Genomic DNA, 19,814 nt, shown 5'->3' on the forward strand with positions numbered 1-19,814 from the left:
AGGAAATGAATCTTTAAAAACGATAGGTATATCGTAAATGTTCATTACTTTACCGGGATTAGATCTTAACCATGCATCTGCAGCACTATTAAAATATCTTTTAAGTGGGCCAAATACCGTCCTATCAAGCGGCTGCAACTTGTGTGATGTATGTGGCGGGAAACTTAAAAGAACCACTCCATTTTCTTTGCAAAAATTCAACACCGGAATAGACAAATGAGACTCGTGATTATCTAATACCATCAAAACGGGTTTCTCTTTGCTACATCGTACAAACTGGACGAAATGTTTCATAAACAACAAAAAGTTATCACATGTCATCCATCCAGAGGAATGAGACGCACCTACACAACCAGGAGGTCCATTGGCTACCATAACATCTTTGAATTTCTTTCTCGAAAATATTAAAAATGGAGGTACAAAATTTCCAGTTGCGTTGACAGCTAATGCCAAGGTAACAAGTTGACCTCTTTCTCCAGATGTGATAGCACCTACCTGCTTAGTTCCCCTTTTTGCAATGATTTTTGTAGGCCTTTGGACAGTTGTAAGTCCAGTTTCGTCCATATTGTACACTTCTTGGAGCTCAAATTTATATTTATCATAAACTTCGCCGAGATTGTTAAAAACTGTGACACATTATGACGATTAAACGCGGTAGCTCGACCCATACTAGTAGCTTCAGGTGTCCGGACTGATAAAGTTCGATGCCTCTTCAAAAATCCATATAGCTAGTCTCTGGAAGCTATTTCATTAACCTTCCAATTTCATTAACCTTCACTTTCTACAAAATATGTCTGATCATAATATTGGATTTTTAGTGAAATCATAAATTATGGTAACCATATTGTAACCATTGTAGGTATTTCGATATATTCTTACATTAACGTATTCGGGGCAAGTTGTTACAGTAACAACCTGGCCCCAGATTATTGTAACAACTGGCCCCATGTGTACGAAATGAGGTTAAGTCAACGTTTTTTGGTAAATATTGAGAATCAATTACTAACAATAGCATGCCAATAACGAGAAATATATACGCTTCAAAACTATATAATACACATATTTATCCTACTTACCAATTTCTCACAAATAAAAACAAAAGCCACCTGACAACGGTACAGTTTTAGACCCGAAACCACATTCTAAGCAATAACACTATGATGGATGTCTGACTTGAGTATCAATATCCGTTCACAGATGACGGGTCGGTTGACCCAACTTTCCATAAAATATCGGCAACTCATGATACTTGCTGCGTTTTAAAATAATTGTGTAACAACTTGCCCCCCTCTCCCCTACAACAATGCCAATGAGCAAGCATTAAGAGTTTAGATCACAATTGCACGAATAAGTGGCGAAGAACAGAGTTTATTTTACCATAGAGGAATGTAAAAATGTCAATAACTACATACATACATTTATTACATACTTAAATAAATATGTCCGATGTCTTAAGATTAGATAACATTATTATCATTACTATATTCATTTCCCAAAGAAATTATAATTGGCTATATTCTTTCTTTTATTATTTTAATTTTCTTTTCCTGTTATGATATGTCTTATAGATTTTGGCTAATTCTCAGATGCAATTTTTAATACGAAGTCATTAATATTGTAGTATTATTATAATTCTAATTTATTGTTTTTATTTATTAATAAAGGTTCTGCACTTATAAAACTTAAAGTTTATTTAAAGTCTTTATTTGTACTAATTTATTTTACACTTAATAATTATATAATTTATTATAAGTAATACCTGCGTTACAATTTAAAACGCGGCGCGATCTTCAGAAACTAACTGTTTTGTTTACAACAAAATCCCTCTTTAAATCTAAAACTCCGTTAGTTTCGGAATCCCTTAGAAGCAGACATGAATTGGCTCGAACATTGGGGAAGACCGGTCGTGGCAGTGTTGACAAGAATTGCCTCGAATGAACGGGAACTGATAGATGATTGTTAGGATAGATGATGCGTCATCATCTATTGTAACAATATTTTATAAATAGCTTTAAGTTTAAATGTGGTATGGTTTGTCGCAACATATTCCTTCATTTGAGCCCATATTAGTTTAATGAGGTTAAGTTCGCAATGATTAGGTGGTAGTAGCAACTCCTTACGCTACATTATCTACAGCATACTTCTTATTTTTGTGAATATAATTTACAAAACTGTGAAAAGTCTTATTAAGTGTTTCTTCTTCTACCAATCTAATCAACAAACAAATCACTCAATCCTCTAAGAGCTTACATTCAGACTCACAGGCGTCTTAAAGTTTTTCGGATATATTGCAGGAAGAACTAATGATAATTTTGAGAGACTTAATAATAGGGAAACTAATTAGGGAAACGTTGAAGGTCGCAGAGGCAGAGGTCGCTTAGATCAAGTGTAGAATGTCAGTGGCAAGACATTCTCAGAGCCCATGAGAGTAGCCCCGGAAGACAATGAAAAAGATAATTTCTCATATGGAAATCACGACACTCAGCAATGAGCAAACAACTACAGAGAGAACCAATCTTAGAACCCTTTCTTTTTCCAGTTACTGTTAAATTAGGGTTCCTTTAAAATTGAATGGTAACTGGGATTATTGGCATAGGGAGTGGATAATTACCATTAAATTGATCTGTAGGAAATTTATCATTTTACCAAAATAATCTTTGAAAAATTACAAATCATTTCTTGGTAGTAGTCGTAAGGTTTGAAACAATTTCTAATGAAAATTGATCAATAATTTCTTTATCTTATCTAATATGAGTGATAGTCAAACAATGACCAACGAACAATTCTTGAATTGTCTAAATAGGTAGAATTCCCTATTTCATATGCTTTGTGAATCCATTGTTTTACTGCCGTAGTTTGGGAATATAGCCATCTTTTCTGTAACCTGCTTCTATCTCCCATGGTTTGTCTGGATATCCACTCTGTCACGGTACGCTATTTACCGTGTAATAATTACAATTTTTGTCACTCCAGTCACATTTCTATGAATCTGATTTTCTTTCTGATCTATTCTTTCTAATTCTGTATTATAGTGAATATAACATAATACATCCAGTTGGAGCTTTTAATCTGGTAGATACACCTTCAGTAAACGCCTGACGTAACATTTGTAATCTCTTTATCTTGACAAAATTTTCTTACAAAATGTAAATTATTAATATATGTTTTATCAAAACATAAAAAACGAGGGCCTTCTCTTTTCAGTTTTCGAATTTCTCTTAAGAGCCGCCTCCTCCAACAAAGTATTTCTTATTTCTCTATCAGATCATAGTCCTCCACTGTTTGTGTTCAGAGTGCACTATCTCGAGAAGTAGTACCATTTTGCCACCGGTGGTCGGTGATCTTCCGTTTGTCTGTTTTTGTTCTCTATTCAGTTAACGTGCATGTCTACCATTCATTCTTTATTTTTGGTACGTGGCCAGGACATCTCCATTTCAATCTGCAAGCTCTCTCCACCACTTCTGTAACTCTGGTTCTGGTTCGTAGGTTTTCATTTCTGATCTTGTCTTTTATGGTTACTCGTATCATTACACGCTACATCCTTCGTTTTGTTATTCTTAGTTTTAAGGCATTGGTTTTTGTTAGGAACAGTGTTTTTGAATCGTAGGACATTACTGACAGAACACACTGATCGAAGAAACTGTAAATGTGATTGTTCAAACATCCGTTCTAAAATATCGACCCTCGATGTACGAGCTATGAATTAAACCGGAGGACGTAATGGTAACAGTTACTATGGGGGCTTTGTTTCTCGAGCTCAGCAGTTGCCCCTTGGTGTCAACCAGTTCTAGTTTTCCGACTGTTGTATCATTTTCTTGCAATTATGGTGAATGTGGCCTATGTCACCACAATTCTAACATCTGGACTTGCGTCTCTTTGACATCGTGTTACGAACTACTTTTCGTACCATTTTCTCCAGACGTTCATCGTTTGGTTCGCTGCCTTCTCCAATGGTTCTTTTTTTCGGCCAAAAAGCAGGATTGTAAATTACTTCCCTTAAGTCAAGTAGTACACCTATCATAAAACATTGATTATCCCTTCTTTTATGGTCAGTTGGTAACAATTTTACTTGTATATCCTCACAGTTTGTCTTAGTTATTATGAAACTCTTGATGTGGTCCTAATTTACACTATCCGGAACTTTTGAGATAAATAGCAACAATTTTTTGTCTGGTTTTTCGGATTTTCCATGGAAATCCTTATCACCAATTCCAGTTCCCATTATTTTCTTGCGTCTTGTTGTCACAATCTGATATCTTTCATCGTTGGCTTTATTCTCTGAACTCCCTGTTATGATATGATTAAGATTCATTTTTGTGCTTTCCTCATTCTCAACAATTAAATTTGTAATGTAGTCACATGTTTGTTTGGTTTGAATTTCCATTAATTGTGCATTTAATTTGTTTGCAGTAATTTTTGAAATGCCCTGTATATTGGAATTCCTTTCAACATGTTTGGTGTTTTTATCATTAAAATTTTTATTTGAGTCAGTTTCATTGTTTGTTTTGTATTTAGAATTCGTTAACTGGACACTGGCCGTATCATCATTACATTGAGTTTTTATTAAACCCTCATTAATAGTTGAGTTGGGTTTTTGTGAGATTCTGGTTCTGGTTATTTCTGATTTCAATAAATTTAATTTTTCTAGCAAGTGTTCATTATTTTATTTTAATAGATTATTGTTATTTAATAATAAATTGTACTTATCATCTTCTTCAGCTAACAGCCTTTTTAACCACTGATTTTCTATCGCTATGGCACTAAATGATTCGATGGGTTGTCCATCACTATTTTGGCAACAAATTACACGTAAATCTCCTATCTTGACGACTTTCACTTTGTTTTTCACAGTACATGAGATGTGATAACTATTTCCACATACTATACAAACGAGTGTTTTATTAGGCGTAGTTTGACAACATTTAAATTTATTTTTTTCAAAATCTACCTCTTTTACTACAGAGAGAGGTGATGGCACATTTTTACTTTCCACCATCTTGGATTTTAGCTAATATGACTGATCGATGATTAATTTGAAAAAAGAGCATTAAGAAAGTTAACAGCATATTTTTTCAAAAAGCCTTCAACATCAGTGTTTTATTATAAAGTTCATTAAATGGTCACTTTGATAACTCCTAGTCCATGAGGCTAAATGCGAATCTAAAGAACTTTTGTGATTCTGCTTCTCGTTAATCAAAGTTGATCCGTCGTAAAAATAATGAGATTTAAAATCTGAACGAGCAAAGCAAGCAACATTACTCCCTTGGTGTATTAGTTAGATTTGGTTAAGTTTTATTAGGTTGGATTAGGTTTTAATAGGATAGGATATGTTAGTTTACTTAGGTAGTTGTGTTTGGAAGAGAGGATTAGAAGTAGCAATCAGTAATATATAAGTTTGCATAGCCTTGCTGTACAAGCTTTATAGCCAATAAGCTTTAGCCCCAGGGAGAAAAAAATCTTGTAAGTTGAAGCAACGTATTGTAATTTTTTAAAATCAGGTCATCAAGAAAATAAAAAAAAAATAAGTAAAAAAGTGTTTCATTAAAAAAATTATATGTAATTATCATTTTTTTTCTCCGAAAGCCGTCTATTCTAAACTAATTGTACAAAAGCCAATTGGCTTATTGCACTTTTTTCAATAAGTATTATACAATTACTCCGGATATCAGATCCAATCTATATGGATTTCTCCAACCACCTATCCCTGGGGAAACCATGTGTAAACCCAAAGCATTCCCATCTGCAGCTTCTCCTCTCTCTACATGCAAACCAACTCGCCGACACACATTAACCAAGCGTGGCGTTTTAATGGCTAAAACCGTTTGAATGACGAGTTATAAAACAGTAGTTATACCCCACGTGAGTCATGCGAGACGTCTACAATCTCACATCGATTCATAGATCCGCCTTAACGATTCTGTACTGACGCCACAGTATTTAACCAAGTATCTCTCGGTAGCGATCATAGGGTGGTAAGAGCTTCAGTGAGTATAAACATCAAGAAGAAAAGATCGCGATTGATAAAAAAACCAACAAAGCAAACATGGCAAGATCCAAAAAACTCACAAAAGTTTGAAAAAACGATAACTGAAGCACTACAAAATACAGAGATAACAGACATTAACAAGTTAAACAAGACAATAACAAAAACACTAATAAAGGCAACAAACGAACGCTGCAAATTGGGACAAAAAAAAATAAAATCCGCTCCCACACCAAAGAATTAATGGAACAACGAAGAGAGTTGAACCGCAACAGGTTTATCTTAGCTACTACAATAAAGAGCAGACACAACAAACAATCGAACAAAATAAAATCATGGAAGATCTGAGAAGGAAGCTAAATAGTGTCTGAAAAAAAATTATAAAGCTGAAAACATAATATGTGAAACAACATCTAATAAAAAAGAAATCCTTACAACAGTCTGAGAATTCTACCTAATACTTTATAAAAGCCAAGAAAAGACACAGAGCACACCTACAGAGATAGAAAAAATGAGGGGAGTAGTTAACCAGGATTTAAAAGACATACCAGAGATAACCAAGAACCAAATAAAACATGCGTCGTTCAAAATGATGAAAAATAGGAAACGCCCGGAAAAGATGGTAAAGTAGTGGAGGCTATTAAAGTTAGAGGAGAAGTTTTCCTCGAAAAATTCGACGTCTGTTCAACTTAATGATATTACTCTACAAAAAAGAAGACCCTACAGAAATCGAAAACTATAGACTTATAAGCCTCATCTCCCATTTCTATAAACTATTTATCAAAAGAGTCACCTGTAAACTAGAAAATAAACTGAACCTCTATCAAGAAATACAACAAGCAGGTTTTCGCTCTGGTTTCGGAACTAATGATAATCTTACAGATCTAAAAGCCTTATAGTTTTTGTTGATTTCCAAAAGGCGTGCGAGACGATAGAATGAATGGAATAATCAGAGCTCTAACCCAGTGAAGTATGGATATATATATATATATATATATATATATATATATATATATAAGCGAGGTTCCTACAGCCTCTGCCGCTTCTCTCATTTCGACCGCCATCGTTTTCTGTCCATCCATTTGTCTTCTTTGACGGCTCTATCTCTCATTATGTGCCGTAGATTTTCTTCCCAGGCAACTGAAGGCTTTTCCCTTCTTCTTTGTTATGCTATGTAATTTAAAGCTTTCTTTGGCCACCTATCTTCATTCATTCGCTTAACGTGACCATACAACACAAGTTGTCTCGTTTCAATTCTGTCTACACTGGAATATACAGTATTTGTCCTCCTTCTAATATCTTCATTCCTGATATGATCTTTTTTGGATACACTACACGCTCTTCTTAGAAAATCCATTTCTACTACTTCTATCTTTTTTCGTGATCTGCCAAACTTCTGCCCCATAAGTCATAATAGGCTCTAGCAAGGTTCGATAGATTGTCAATTTTGTTTCTTGTCAAATATATTTAGACCATAGTAGAGAGTTAAGAATGTTTGATGCTTTTTTCCCTGCTGCGTTCTGTTTTCGATGTCTCTTTTGGTATTGCCTTCTTTAGATATTATAGATCCGAGATATTTATATTCATTGCATGTTTTTGTGTTTCTAATTTCTAACTCTGGATCTTCTTCATCGTCTCCTATTTTAAGATACCCTGTTTTTGACATATTCATATTGAGGCACCATTTTTCATATTCTTTCTTTATAAACATGTAGTCCATGTCTTCCTCATAATTTGCTACGACTACCTGATCATCTGCGAAAAATAAAGTTGTTAGACATTTACCACCACCTATGTCTATTCCCATTCTGCATACGTGTTTGCTCCACTGCTCTAGCGATGATTGAATATATATTTTAAATAAGGTCGGGGATAGACATCCTTGTTTAAGCCCCTTTGTTATTGGAAATGATTCAGATATAAAGTTTCCTTTTTTAAATACACATCTTGCATTTTTGTATATATTTGCGATAGCATCCACATACTCTCTACTGAGACCTACTTTCGTCAATGTTTAAAACAGTTTTTTCAAAGGTACCGTATCGTATGCCTTCTCTAAATCTACAAACAATAGGTGGGTAGATAGATTCTATGCCTTCCATTTTTCGATTACCTGCTGCGGAACGAATATACGATCAGTGCATGATCTTCCTGCACAAAATCCATTTTGTTCTTCTATGTCTTGGTATTTTGATTCTATTCTTTTTTTTTATTATTCGACCGTACAACCTCCCCCAAGCCGAAACATTAACGTTTACTAAAAATAATGCTAATAAACCGAGAATCGCACAGAGGAAAATTGAAAGATTAATATTAAAAATTAAACATACAGACAGCGTTAAAAACGAAGAGATTCGCAGAAGAACGGGAATAGAAGACATCATAACAAATATCAAGGCTAAAATGTAGATTTTCAGGACATGTAGCACAGCTTAGCGATGATAGATAAACTAGGAGATTATTGGAATGGAGAGCATGTGAAGATAAGAGAAGCTGGGCAAAATAGAATTTTCTGAAGGCTTATGTCCAGCAGTGAACGAGAGGAACTGGATGATGATGATCATTAGTTCATGTATATGAATCGTCATAAGTATCCGCTGATACTTCTTTGTTTTCTCCCAGATGCTAGTCGTAAAGGATAACAATGTTATCTAAGTAATTTTATGATTAGTTCATACTTTGTTTATGTTTCATCAGGAAATATGTATCTTATAGTTTTTAAGGTGAATTTCATACAACTGAGAGTTTTGTATGGTCTGTTTTTATTTCCTTAAAAAGGTACCTGAAAAATCACTCTTAAACTATGATAGGTAGTCTATGATAGCAAAGAGTTTCCCTGCTTTAAGGATTTTTGTGATGAGATTTAATTCTACAATATGATTCCTTAATACTATTAGGTTTTTGTTGTGCTAGTTTATGATAACAAAGAGTTTCCTGCGTTAAGGGTTTTTTCTACAATATGATTCCTTAATACTATTAGGGTTTTTGTTGTGATTGAGTATTGAACTCTACAATATAATTTTTAGATACCTACTATTATTGTTTAATGAAAACAAGTTTAGGAAGTTAGTTTTTATTGAACAAATTGTATTTATTGTATCATTGAAAACATAACCTCTAAAAATAAATCCTGTTGCTTAATCATATTTATTTCTAGTGATGAAAATTTCCGATTTGCGAATTGAATTTTTTTTTCGAAAATGAGCTACTATTGTTCATTAAAACAGTTTAATTAACCAACTTTCCTACTTTACTTTCCTCCTCGTACAATGGACTACACAAAACCGATACGAATGAGCTTTCCATTAAATTTGGGCACCCATAGAACGCCAATCATTTGCCGACATTCATCAGGCCACAATGAAAACATCAACACAGGTGCCTCTTGACGTCCTAAAACTCAGAAATCTTAACGATCCGGCTCAACAATAGTAGTTAAGACAATAATTACCCTTAGGGCTCTTCTTTCTTTTTATCTCCGCAACACCAGACAAGACAAGTACCTAAAATAAAAGTTGTATAAGTGGTTACAGAGAATCGTGACACGTTGTTGCCACATCTGAAACAGAAAAGTATCATCATAAAGTTTTAACCGTAACCGAAGATGTTTCATAATGTTTTTCTAGCGGAAAACGAGAAAACGCTTAAAGCGAAAATGTCAGAGTAATATCTTCCTAATATTCTTAACATATGGTGTCTATTGGGTTAGCGTTTTTCTTTATTTTTTATTTTAAAATCAACTACATAAGATTGTATCGGTGACCTATATTTTATGTTGTCCGACGCTATTTTACGTATATCAATATATATATATATATATATATATATATATATATATATATATATATATTGTTATGATATGTGAATCCGATGCAAGAAAACTACAAGTTGCTCTTATTTACCGGCTAGCTTTATGAAGATAAAAATAAAATTTTTTTGTTGATTAATTTGTAATATTGTTAAATTTAGAAATGCTTTTAATAAAATTTATTGAACGCCTGAAAATAAAAAAAAATTTGACAAACATTTATTCTACTCACCTTGTATTCTCTAAATCTGTATTTTGAATTTAAATTTTTTTTACTTATTTGTCTTAGAACATGCAGACTCTTAACTCAAGCGAGTTCTGTGACCTGTACTGCTTGATAAAGCTATATAAAATTATATAAAGCAAAAATCACCACACAAGAAGTTTTATTTTTAATGTACTGAGCAATTATTCACAAGTGATCAATTAAATATTACACAACGATATCTTGTATAATATATAAAAAAAATTATTTAAGATTCTTCCAATAAATAAGCCAATACTTAACCGTTTAATACTAATATGAATGGATTTAGATTTATGACGTAATACAATATTGAAGTAAGTATATGAAATTAGTGTTTTGTGAAGTTGCAACAAGAAATACTTGATCTAAGATCTAATACGTGTTTGGTGTTTGTTTGTCAAAGTATTTATAACCTCACTTACTATCTTTTTAGAGCGAAAACAAAGGTTTATAATCCTTCAATTTGTTTTAGTTTAACTGTTTTGTTTAATGATTTTAGTAAGCAAAAGAAACGGTGAATTATATTTGGTTAATATTACAAAAGCGATAATAAAATTTTTGTGAACTTGACTTCAAATTATTTTGTTTTTTAACACAAAGATGATTTAGGATGATATAGGCTGTTTAAAAAAAAAAGGTAAGATTATTTCTAAAGAAATTTCAAAACTTGCGTTTAACTTTATTAAAGTTCACTTTCGTCTTTCAGATAATCCCTTCTCTAAAAATTTTATGGAAATCTTCAATAACAAAGATTGCATCTTTCAGTGACGTCTTCTAATGGATTAGGGCCGCAAAACTATCAGAATTATCTCTCCAATGGTTGAGAAATATTTATAAATACCCAAAATGAATTTTAAATGATCTTCAGTCAAAAATAAACACCAAACGGTCTCTTTATTCAGCGAGAATTCAAATGAGTGGAAAAACTCACCTTTCTGGTAGCTGTGGACCTCTTTATGATGACTGCTAACAATTCGCTTATCGGAAAATATACTGTTAATCTGCAGGCTTTGCTAAAATTTAATCAGAAACGATGGTTTCTTATCGGCAAGGTAATTTGAATATACTTTGTTATAATTCAGGACTTTTTTAAGGTTTTTTAAAATACTTTTGAAAAATTGTGACTGCTGAAAAAAATCAAAAATTTTCTGCCCCTTCGTAACTATTGATTTTCTATCTTTTATTTTTCATTGCTTACCAGATCTCCAAGCATTTTGACAATGTTTTTTAAGATCTGACAGGATTTTTGTATATTTTTGACATTTATGATTAAAATAAAAAATATTTTAAATTTTCATAAATTGTTAAATCTTGAGAACTATATTGACTTTTGAAATGAATTGAAACAAATACTAGAGAATTTAAGCATTCTTTTGACATATAATTTCTACAACAAATTATAATTTAAATATTAAAATTTTTACTAACAAATTTGACATACACCAATTTTAACATGAATTAGTTGCTTTTATTTTGCTTTTATTTAATTTTAAAGCTATCTGAAAGCATTTTTGATATTGAATCACTGAGAATTGTCTTCAGATTACCTGTCCATTAAAGATTATATCATTCTGAACTCTTATTTATGAGATATATCCTATTTCACCTCCTAACACGTTTTATTTTCCGAGCTCTATCCATGTTAACTGTATGTTTACTAACAAATTGAAACTTCTTACTTTGTGAATAAATGACTTAAATATTTTATCTGTTTTAGGACTGTTGAAGATTCTATTGACTTGTATATATTAGAATTTGGATTATAATAAAAATTGTAATTAATTAATAAATACAAATTTATGGTTTTTATTTCCACTCGATCCGAAGTGGTTTGATATTTGCTTTTTGTATCTTTATGTTGTGGCTATATTGGCTTATTCTGTAAGTATCTCTTACATAAATAATATAATATATATATAACGAACAATAACTTAAGTTTAAATCATAATCAATTTCATGATCAACAATTGTTTTTGGTTTAAATTTTTTTTTATATATTTTTTTTTTTTTTAATTGAAAAGTGTTTATCAACCAACTATAACTCAGTGGCTATAATAACTCACGTATTAAAAGAATCTTATTTCTATTATGCTAAATTTGTTTATAATAAACCAACTGGTTTTAATTATAATAATAATAAAATTATTTTGAAAACATTAATTAAATCTGGTGATACAATATAGTCCTTATTGGTTTGTTACATGTCTGTGAATTCTGCTTATTTTTGCTTTTAGTTTCTTTCTTATTGTTGAATCTAGTTTCAACTATTAAATTAACAACAATAATACAATTGTTTAAGTTAAATATATATGTGGTATATTCAATATTGTCATTTTGTTTTATGTTCATACTATTTATAAAAAAAAACTGTTTAGGAGCTTTAATTTCATAACAATTCTCCAAAAATTAATATTTCATATTTGACAATTTTTTTGGCAAATATCAAATATTCATTTTTCTTTGACTGGTTTTTTGCAAGTTGTGTGATTGTTTCTCTGAACGTCGACACAAGTGTATGTTTCAGTGATTTTATGAATGTGTGATGGTTAAAAACAATTAAATTTTTGATTCAGTTGCATATATATGGTATACAATTATGCTGCAGATAGTTTGAATGCTCTCTTTGAAAAAAAATAATAATTAGTTTTGTTCTTTTAATTTTGCATGTGTAAGCTTAAGTTGCTTTAGTTTGTTTTATTAATGCATGTTTTATTTTGAATATATAAAAAAAAATATAGAGTTTAAGTTTTATTTAAGCCCGTGTGAGCTGCATTTTGTGGTTAGAGTGTAAGCTAGTTTGAATGTGACTTTATTATCATTCGGTTATTTTTAATAAGTTTTCGTTGAGGGTTGAGTTTATATTCTACTTTTGAATCCATTTTATAGTTGTTTTTCTTCCTTGGTTTCTTAGAGTTCTGCCATCTTCGTTTCAAATTTTTCCTCTCCAATCCTTCTTCTGTAATTCCATTCCAAGTTTTATTATTATACTGCATAATTATATCATTATAATCTTTCATAATTCATCATAATTCATATTATATTATATATCATATTCATAATCATAATATCCGCAATAATTCATATTTCATCATTTTTCATAAATAGCAGCATTATTATTATTATTATTCCATCTTCTGTATCCCATTCATGTCCTTTACTTAAAAAAAAAATTGTTTCATTTTATAAATATAACTTAAAATTAATAATGTCTTCTTATTTCTTCACTTATTGTTCATATTTGTAAATGTCTTTTATGTTAAAAACTCCTCTAAGATACCCACTCTCAGGATATTTCAATAAATAACTATTTTCTCCATCTTCTGTTTCAACGTCATAAGGTCCCTCCAATGGTGGTAAAAGTTTGTTACAAATGTTATCTCTATAATTGCTTACCCTATGTGCTCTAATTAATACTAGTTCTCCTTTTTGAAATTTTCGGTTTGTTCTCATCTTCCTTTTGTTTTGTCTTTTCAAATATTTCTCTCCATTCTTGATGATTCTTAGTTTTACATCTTGACAAATTTGGTCATATTCAGGTTCTATTGAATTGCATACTATATTCGGTTGTATCAAATAATACTTTTCCCATTATTCCCTTCTTTGCTTCATATAGTTTTTTGTTGTTTGCACCCACTAGATTAACCTTTGGAATTGAATAACAATATTTTTGAAAATTTAATTCATTAATAACTTTATTGTCAATTAGTGAAACTTCAGAACCCGTGTCTATTAAAATTTTAACTTGTTTTTGAAAGAATTTACCCTGAATTAAAATTAACCCTTGCAAATTTTGATTTTTCTTTTCTTCCCCAAATGTTATGAACTCCCTTGGATGCTCATAGTGACATACGGCCGCATTTAGCAGGTGCTTTATTGAAAATTTGGTGATTGTGAATCTGTTGTGTATTGTGTGTCAAAGGGTTGTGATGGTGATGATGTGTTGAGTGTTTCAATTGGTGACTCTTGTTGACTGACGTCGGTGTATGATTGATGGTGACTTAGAAAATTCACTTGTCTTTTTTGGTTATTTCTATTTATATCTTCTAGACTTCTAGTGTTATGGTTTCGATTGTTTGTGTAGTTTTGATTTGACTGTTGTTGTGAATTGTTTGTCTGATTCTGTTGAATGGCACTGTTTGAAAATGCATGATTCATATTGCCATTGGAGTTAAAGTTTCTGTTGTTATTATTGTAATTATTTCTGTTAAAATTTCCGTTGTTTTGATTATTGTAATTACCGTTTTGATACCGTCCATTATTTCCATAGTTATTGTTGTTAGTTTGATTGTTACGATTATAGTTTTGGCGATTAAAGTTCTGATTATTTTGGTTGCGGTAGTTATTATTATTATTCCTAAAGTTCGAGTTATTATAGTTGTTGTTACCATTATTTTGTCTATAGTTATTGTTAAAATTACGATGATTATTGAAATTATTGCCGTTCTGATTATTGTTTCTGCTGTAGTTATTGCTCCCATTGAAGTTGTTATTATTATTATTATTTGCTTGGTCATTGTTTTGATACATGGGGTTTCGTTGCTCATGCATCATCAAAAATTGGCACAGTTTGTCTATTTCTTTAAAGTTGTATAACATCATGATATCTTCCAATGTCCGATCAAAGTGTTGCACGATACAACCCACAATGTATTCTTCGTTAAAACCACAGTCTAAGTATTGAGCTGTGCTGTAAATTTGCATGGCGTACCGGTGGTATGACATGCTACGATTTGGGTTGTATTTGCCACTTAACAGCTCGTTTTTGATTGAACGCTGTTGTGCTTGACCCCAGAAATATTCACTGAATTTGGTCGCAAAGTCTTCCAGATCCACCAACTCATTTTCTTTGTTCGAAAACCATAGTAACGCCTCATCCGTCATCTGGTTTCTGATGAATTCTTTAAAGTCTTCGAAATTTCTGTAAGATGCATATCTGTGCCTAAGGAATTTCATGAAAGGTACTGGATGCTGCTGTTTTATTCTTCCACTAAAATAGATTTTACAATCTCTTTCGACCGTTTGTACAACCGGCCTTGCATCCAATTCCTTCTGTGTCACTTCTTTAAGAGACTCTTGTACTCTCCCAATTTCTTTCTCCATTATCTCTTTGGTCTTATTCATATTTTCATCTATTTCATCTTCTTTTTTCTTCCACTGTTCATTAATGTCTCGTCGAAATATCTCTTCCTTCTGCTCAATATGATGCTCCAGCTGTACTGCCAACACTCCCATTTGTTCGTCAATATCTTCGAACTTTTTTTGGTTATTTTGTTGTTCTAGCTTCAAATTTTGTTCCATTAATTCAATCTTTTTATTTTGAGTTTCATTATTCTTTTCCAGCTGTGCCGATAACACTTCCATTTGTTCTTTGCACTGCTCTTCCATCTTGGCCATTTCTAGGGTTAACTCTTCTTTTACTTCTTCTATCTTCTTTCCCAACTTATCCTCAACCTGTTGTGCCATCTGTTGTATTTTGTCATCAAAATTTTGTGTTATTTCCCGTTTTATTTCTTTTTTTGTATCTTCAAGTTCTTTTGTCATATGTTGTTTATTTTCTTCTGCTTTCTGGTTTATATTTTGCTCAGTTTTTTTTATTTCCTGTAACAAAATTGCCATCATCTTGTGAAAGTCCAATTCATCCTTCTTTACGGGCTGAGCTTGGTCTCCACTTGCCATTTGCCTTTCCATTTGTGCTTCTTCTGGCTGTCTTTTCTCCTCCATTGTCTCCTGTACTTCTTCAGTCTCTTTAATTTGTTCTTCGGTTCTGTCTGTCACTTCCTGTTCTTCTTCTACGTTCTTATGTGATCTAGTCTTTCTGTTGTCCATGTTTATTTTTATTTAATTTCAATTCACTCAATAAACTTATTATCTACACAAATTATACTCTTAACACCCTGTATATTATGTTATTAAATGTTTAAGGTACACCACTGGTTAATACTTTGTTATAATGCACTACCTGTCACCGTCCAAATACACAGCCACACGTTGGGCTCGCCAAATTGTTATGATATGTGAATCCGATGCAAGAAAACTACAAGTTGCTCTTATTTACCGGCTAGCTTTATGAAGATAAAAATAAAATTTTTTTGTTGATTAATTTGTAATATTGTTAAATTTAGAAATGCTTTTAATAAAATTTATTGAACGCCTGAAAATAAAAAAAAATTTGACAAACATTTATTCTACTCACCTTGTATTCTCTAAATCTGTATTTTGAATTTAAATTTTTTTTACTTATTTGTCTTAGAACATGCAGACTCTTAACTCAAGCGAGTTCTGTGACCTGTACTGCTTGATAAAGCTATATAAAATTATATAAAGCAAAAATCACCACACAAGAAGTTTTATTTTTAATGTACTGAGCAATTATTCACAAGTGATCAATTAAATATTACACAACGATATCTTGTATAATATATAAAAAAAATTATTTAAGATTCTTCCAATAAATAAGCCAATACTTAACCGTTTAATACTAATATGAATGGATTTAGATTTATGACGTAATACAATATTGAAGTAAGTATATGAAATTAGTGTTTTGTGAAGTTGCAACAAGAAATACTTGATCTAAGATCTAATACGTGTTTGGTGTTTGTTTGTCAAAGTATTTATAACCTCACTTACTATCTTTTTAGAGCGAAAACAAAGGTTTATAATCCTTCAATTTGTTTTAGTTTAACTGTTTTGTTTAATGATTTTAGTAAGCAAAAGAAACGGTGAATTATATTTGGTTAATATTACAAAAGCGATAATAAAATTTTTGTGAACTTGACTTCAAATTATTTTGTTTTTTAACACAAAGATGATTTAGGATGATATAGGCTGTTTAAAAAAAAAAGGTAAGATTATTTCTAAAGAAATTTCAAAACTTGCGTTTAACTTTATTAAAGTTCACTTTCGTCTTTCAGATAATCCCTTCTCTAAAAATTTTATGGAAATCTTCAATAACAAAGATTGCATCTTTCAGTGACGTCTTCTAATGGATTAGGGCCGCAAAACTATCAGAATTATCTCTCCAATGGTTGAGAAATATTTATAAATACCCAAAATGAATTTTAAATGATCTTCAGTCAAAAATAAACACCAAACGGTCTCTTTATTCAGCGAGAATTCAAATGAGTGGAAAAACTCACCTTTCTGGTAGCTGTGGACCTCTTTATGATGACTGCTAACAATTCCCTTATCGGAAAATATACTGTTAATCTGCAGGCTTTGCTAAAATTTAATCAGAAACGATGGTTTCTTATCGGCAAGGTAATTTGAATATACTTTGTTATAATTCAGGACTTTTTTAAGGTTTTTTAAAATACTTTTGAAAAATTGTGACTGCTGAAAAAAATCAAAAATTTTCTGCCCCTTCGTAACTATTGATTTTCTATCTTTTATTTTTCATTGCTTACCAGATCTCCAAGCATTTTGACAATGTTTTTTAAGATCTGACAGGATTTTTGTATATTTTTGACATTTATGATTAAAATAAAAAATATTTTAAATTTTCATAAATTGTTAAATCTTGAGAACTATATTGACTTTTGAAATGAATTGAAACAAATACTAGAGAATTTAAGCATTCTTTTGACATATAATTTCTACAACAAATTATAATTTAAATATTAAAATTTTTACTAACAAATTTGACATACACCAATTTTAACATGAATTAGTTGCTTTTATTTTGCTTTTATTTAATTTTAAAGCTATCTGAAAGCATTTTTGATATTGAATCACTGAGAATTGTCTTCAGATTACCTGTCCATTAAAGATTATATCATTCTGAACTCTTATTTATGAGATATATCCTATTTCACCTCCTAACACGTTTTATTTTCCGAGCTCTATCCATGTTAACTGTATGTTTACTAACAAATTGAAACTTCTTACTTTGTGAATAAATGACTTAAATATTTTATCTGTTTTAGGACTGTTGAAGATTCTATTGACTTGTATATATTAGAATTTGGATTATAATAAAAATTGTAATTAATTAATAAATACAAATTTATGGTTTTTATTTCCACTCGATCCGAAGTGGTTTGATATTTGCTTTTTGTATCTTTATGTTGTGGCTATATTGGCTTATTCTGTAAGTATCTCTTACATAAATAATATAATATATATATAACGAACAATAACTTAAGTTTAAATCATAATCAATTTCATGATCAACAATTGTTTTTGGTTTAAATTTTTTTTTATATATTTTTTTTTTTTTAATTGAAAAGTGTTTATCAACCAACTATAACTCAGTGGCTATAATAACTCACGTATTAAAAGAATCTTATTTCTATTATGCTAAATTTGTTTATAATAAACCAACTGGTTTTAATTATAATAATAATAAAATTATTTTGAAAACATTAATTAAATCTGGTGATACAATATAGTCCTTATTGGTTTGTTACATGTCTGTGAATTCTGCTTATTTTTGCTTTTAGTTTCTTTCTTATTGTTGAATCTAGTTTCAACTATTAAATTAACAACAATAATACAATTGTTTAAGTTAAATATATATGTGGTATATTCAATATTGTCATTTTGTTTTATGTTCATACTATTCATAAAAAAAAACTGTTTAGGAGCTTTAATTTCATAACAATATATATATATATATATATATATATATATATATATATATATATATATATATATATATATATATATATATGTTACCAATATGATTAATAATTCCTTTATAATTAGATTTACCGGCTATTATTAATACTTTCTTAACAATCCTGGTTAATGTAATAAAAACGCATTTTGGGCTATTGTTTATTTATGAAATTTCGTAATATAGTTAAACACTTAATCAGAACTTATTAATCAAAAACAAACTCGTACACACGCATTAGCTTTAAGTTACCAGACTATAATTACTTGTTTGTGCAGGAAAGGCTCTTGTGGCAATTAGAATTACAAAAAACGCTTGATTTTTTACATTTGCAGCGTTGTAAATTGCATTGGCAATAATATTTCGGCTATCGGCCTTAGCTCTATCAACTTCTGGAATTCGCACTCTAACACTTTGACCCTCTTTTGCAACAGGAAATCTAGCATTAGAATGTTTTAACATTCTGTCAGCTTGTTTTACAAGTGACTGTTTAGTAAGATTTTTTGAAGTTTTGTCAACTGCAGTGCCATCTTCGTCTCTCTCATTTTCTTCAACTCCAATGCTGGTATTGTCTTCTTCATTGACAGCAACTATCGCACACGCATTACGTTCAATTGGGCTGTTAGTTTTACCTAGATCTTCAATATTCGCTAACTATGAATCCTCGGTTGTACTGTTGACATCCACATTACCAGGGTGCTTTGCTCCATTATCAGCGTCATTAGACTGATCTACTAATATTGCTTCTAAATATTCTTCGCTTCTGATTTCGGATAAAGTACCAGCAGGTAAGGATGTTTTTAATTCTACTTTAGCCCTACAACCGAATAGTGCTTCGTATGGACTAACATTAATGCCGGAATGGTCAGCTCTATTTTTCATAAATTGGATGAACTTTTTGCCTTCCGACCATTGACCTGTTTTGTTTGTTTCCAGCCATGTGGCCAACATTTTTTAGATATCTTGATTCGCTCTCTCTACCGAACCTTGTGACTGGCAGTATCTGGGTTTTCCGTGGAAAATTGTCAGTTTGTTCCACATACTGTAGACTTCTTCAATAACCTTGTTTACGAATTCTCGACCATTATCACTGTGTAAAATGTGTGGAGCTCCAAATATGGTGAACACATCCAACAAATGGTACGCGACTACTTCGGCA

At 31.1% G+C, this 19,814-nt stretch overlaps 1 protein-coding gene across 1 annotated transcript; it reads right to left on the reverse strand.

Annotated features, from left to right (window-relative positions):
• Positions 1–18,898: 18,898 nt before the first annotated feature.
• LOC140433711 (uncharacterized) lies at positions 18,899–19,606 on the reverse strand. The gene is made up of 2 exons (XM_072521690.1): positions 19,348–19,606; positions 18,899–19,287 (listed from the first exon to the last, which is right to left on the reverse strand). Exons 1-2 carry the CDS (start codon positions 19,604–19,606, stop codon positions 18,899–18,901), a joined length of 648 nt encoding a protein of 215 aa, XP_072377791.1.
• Positions 19,607–19,814: the final 208 nt, after the last annotated feature.

The sequence above is a fragment of the Diabrotica undecimpunctata genome, chromosome 2 (genome assembly GCF_040954645.1).
Source record: "Diabrotica undecimpunctata isolate CICGRU chromosome 2, icDiaUnde3, whole genome shotgun sequence".
Lineage (NCBI taxonomy): Eukaryota > Metazoa > Arthropoda > Insecta > Coleoptera > Chrysomelidae > Diabrotica > Diabrotica undecimpunctata.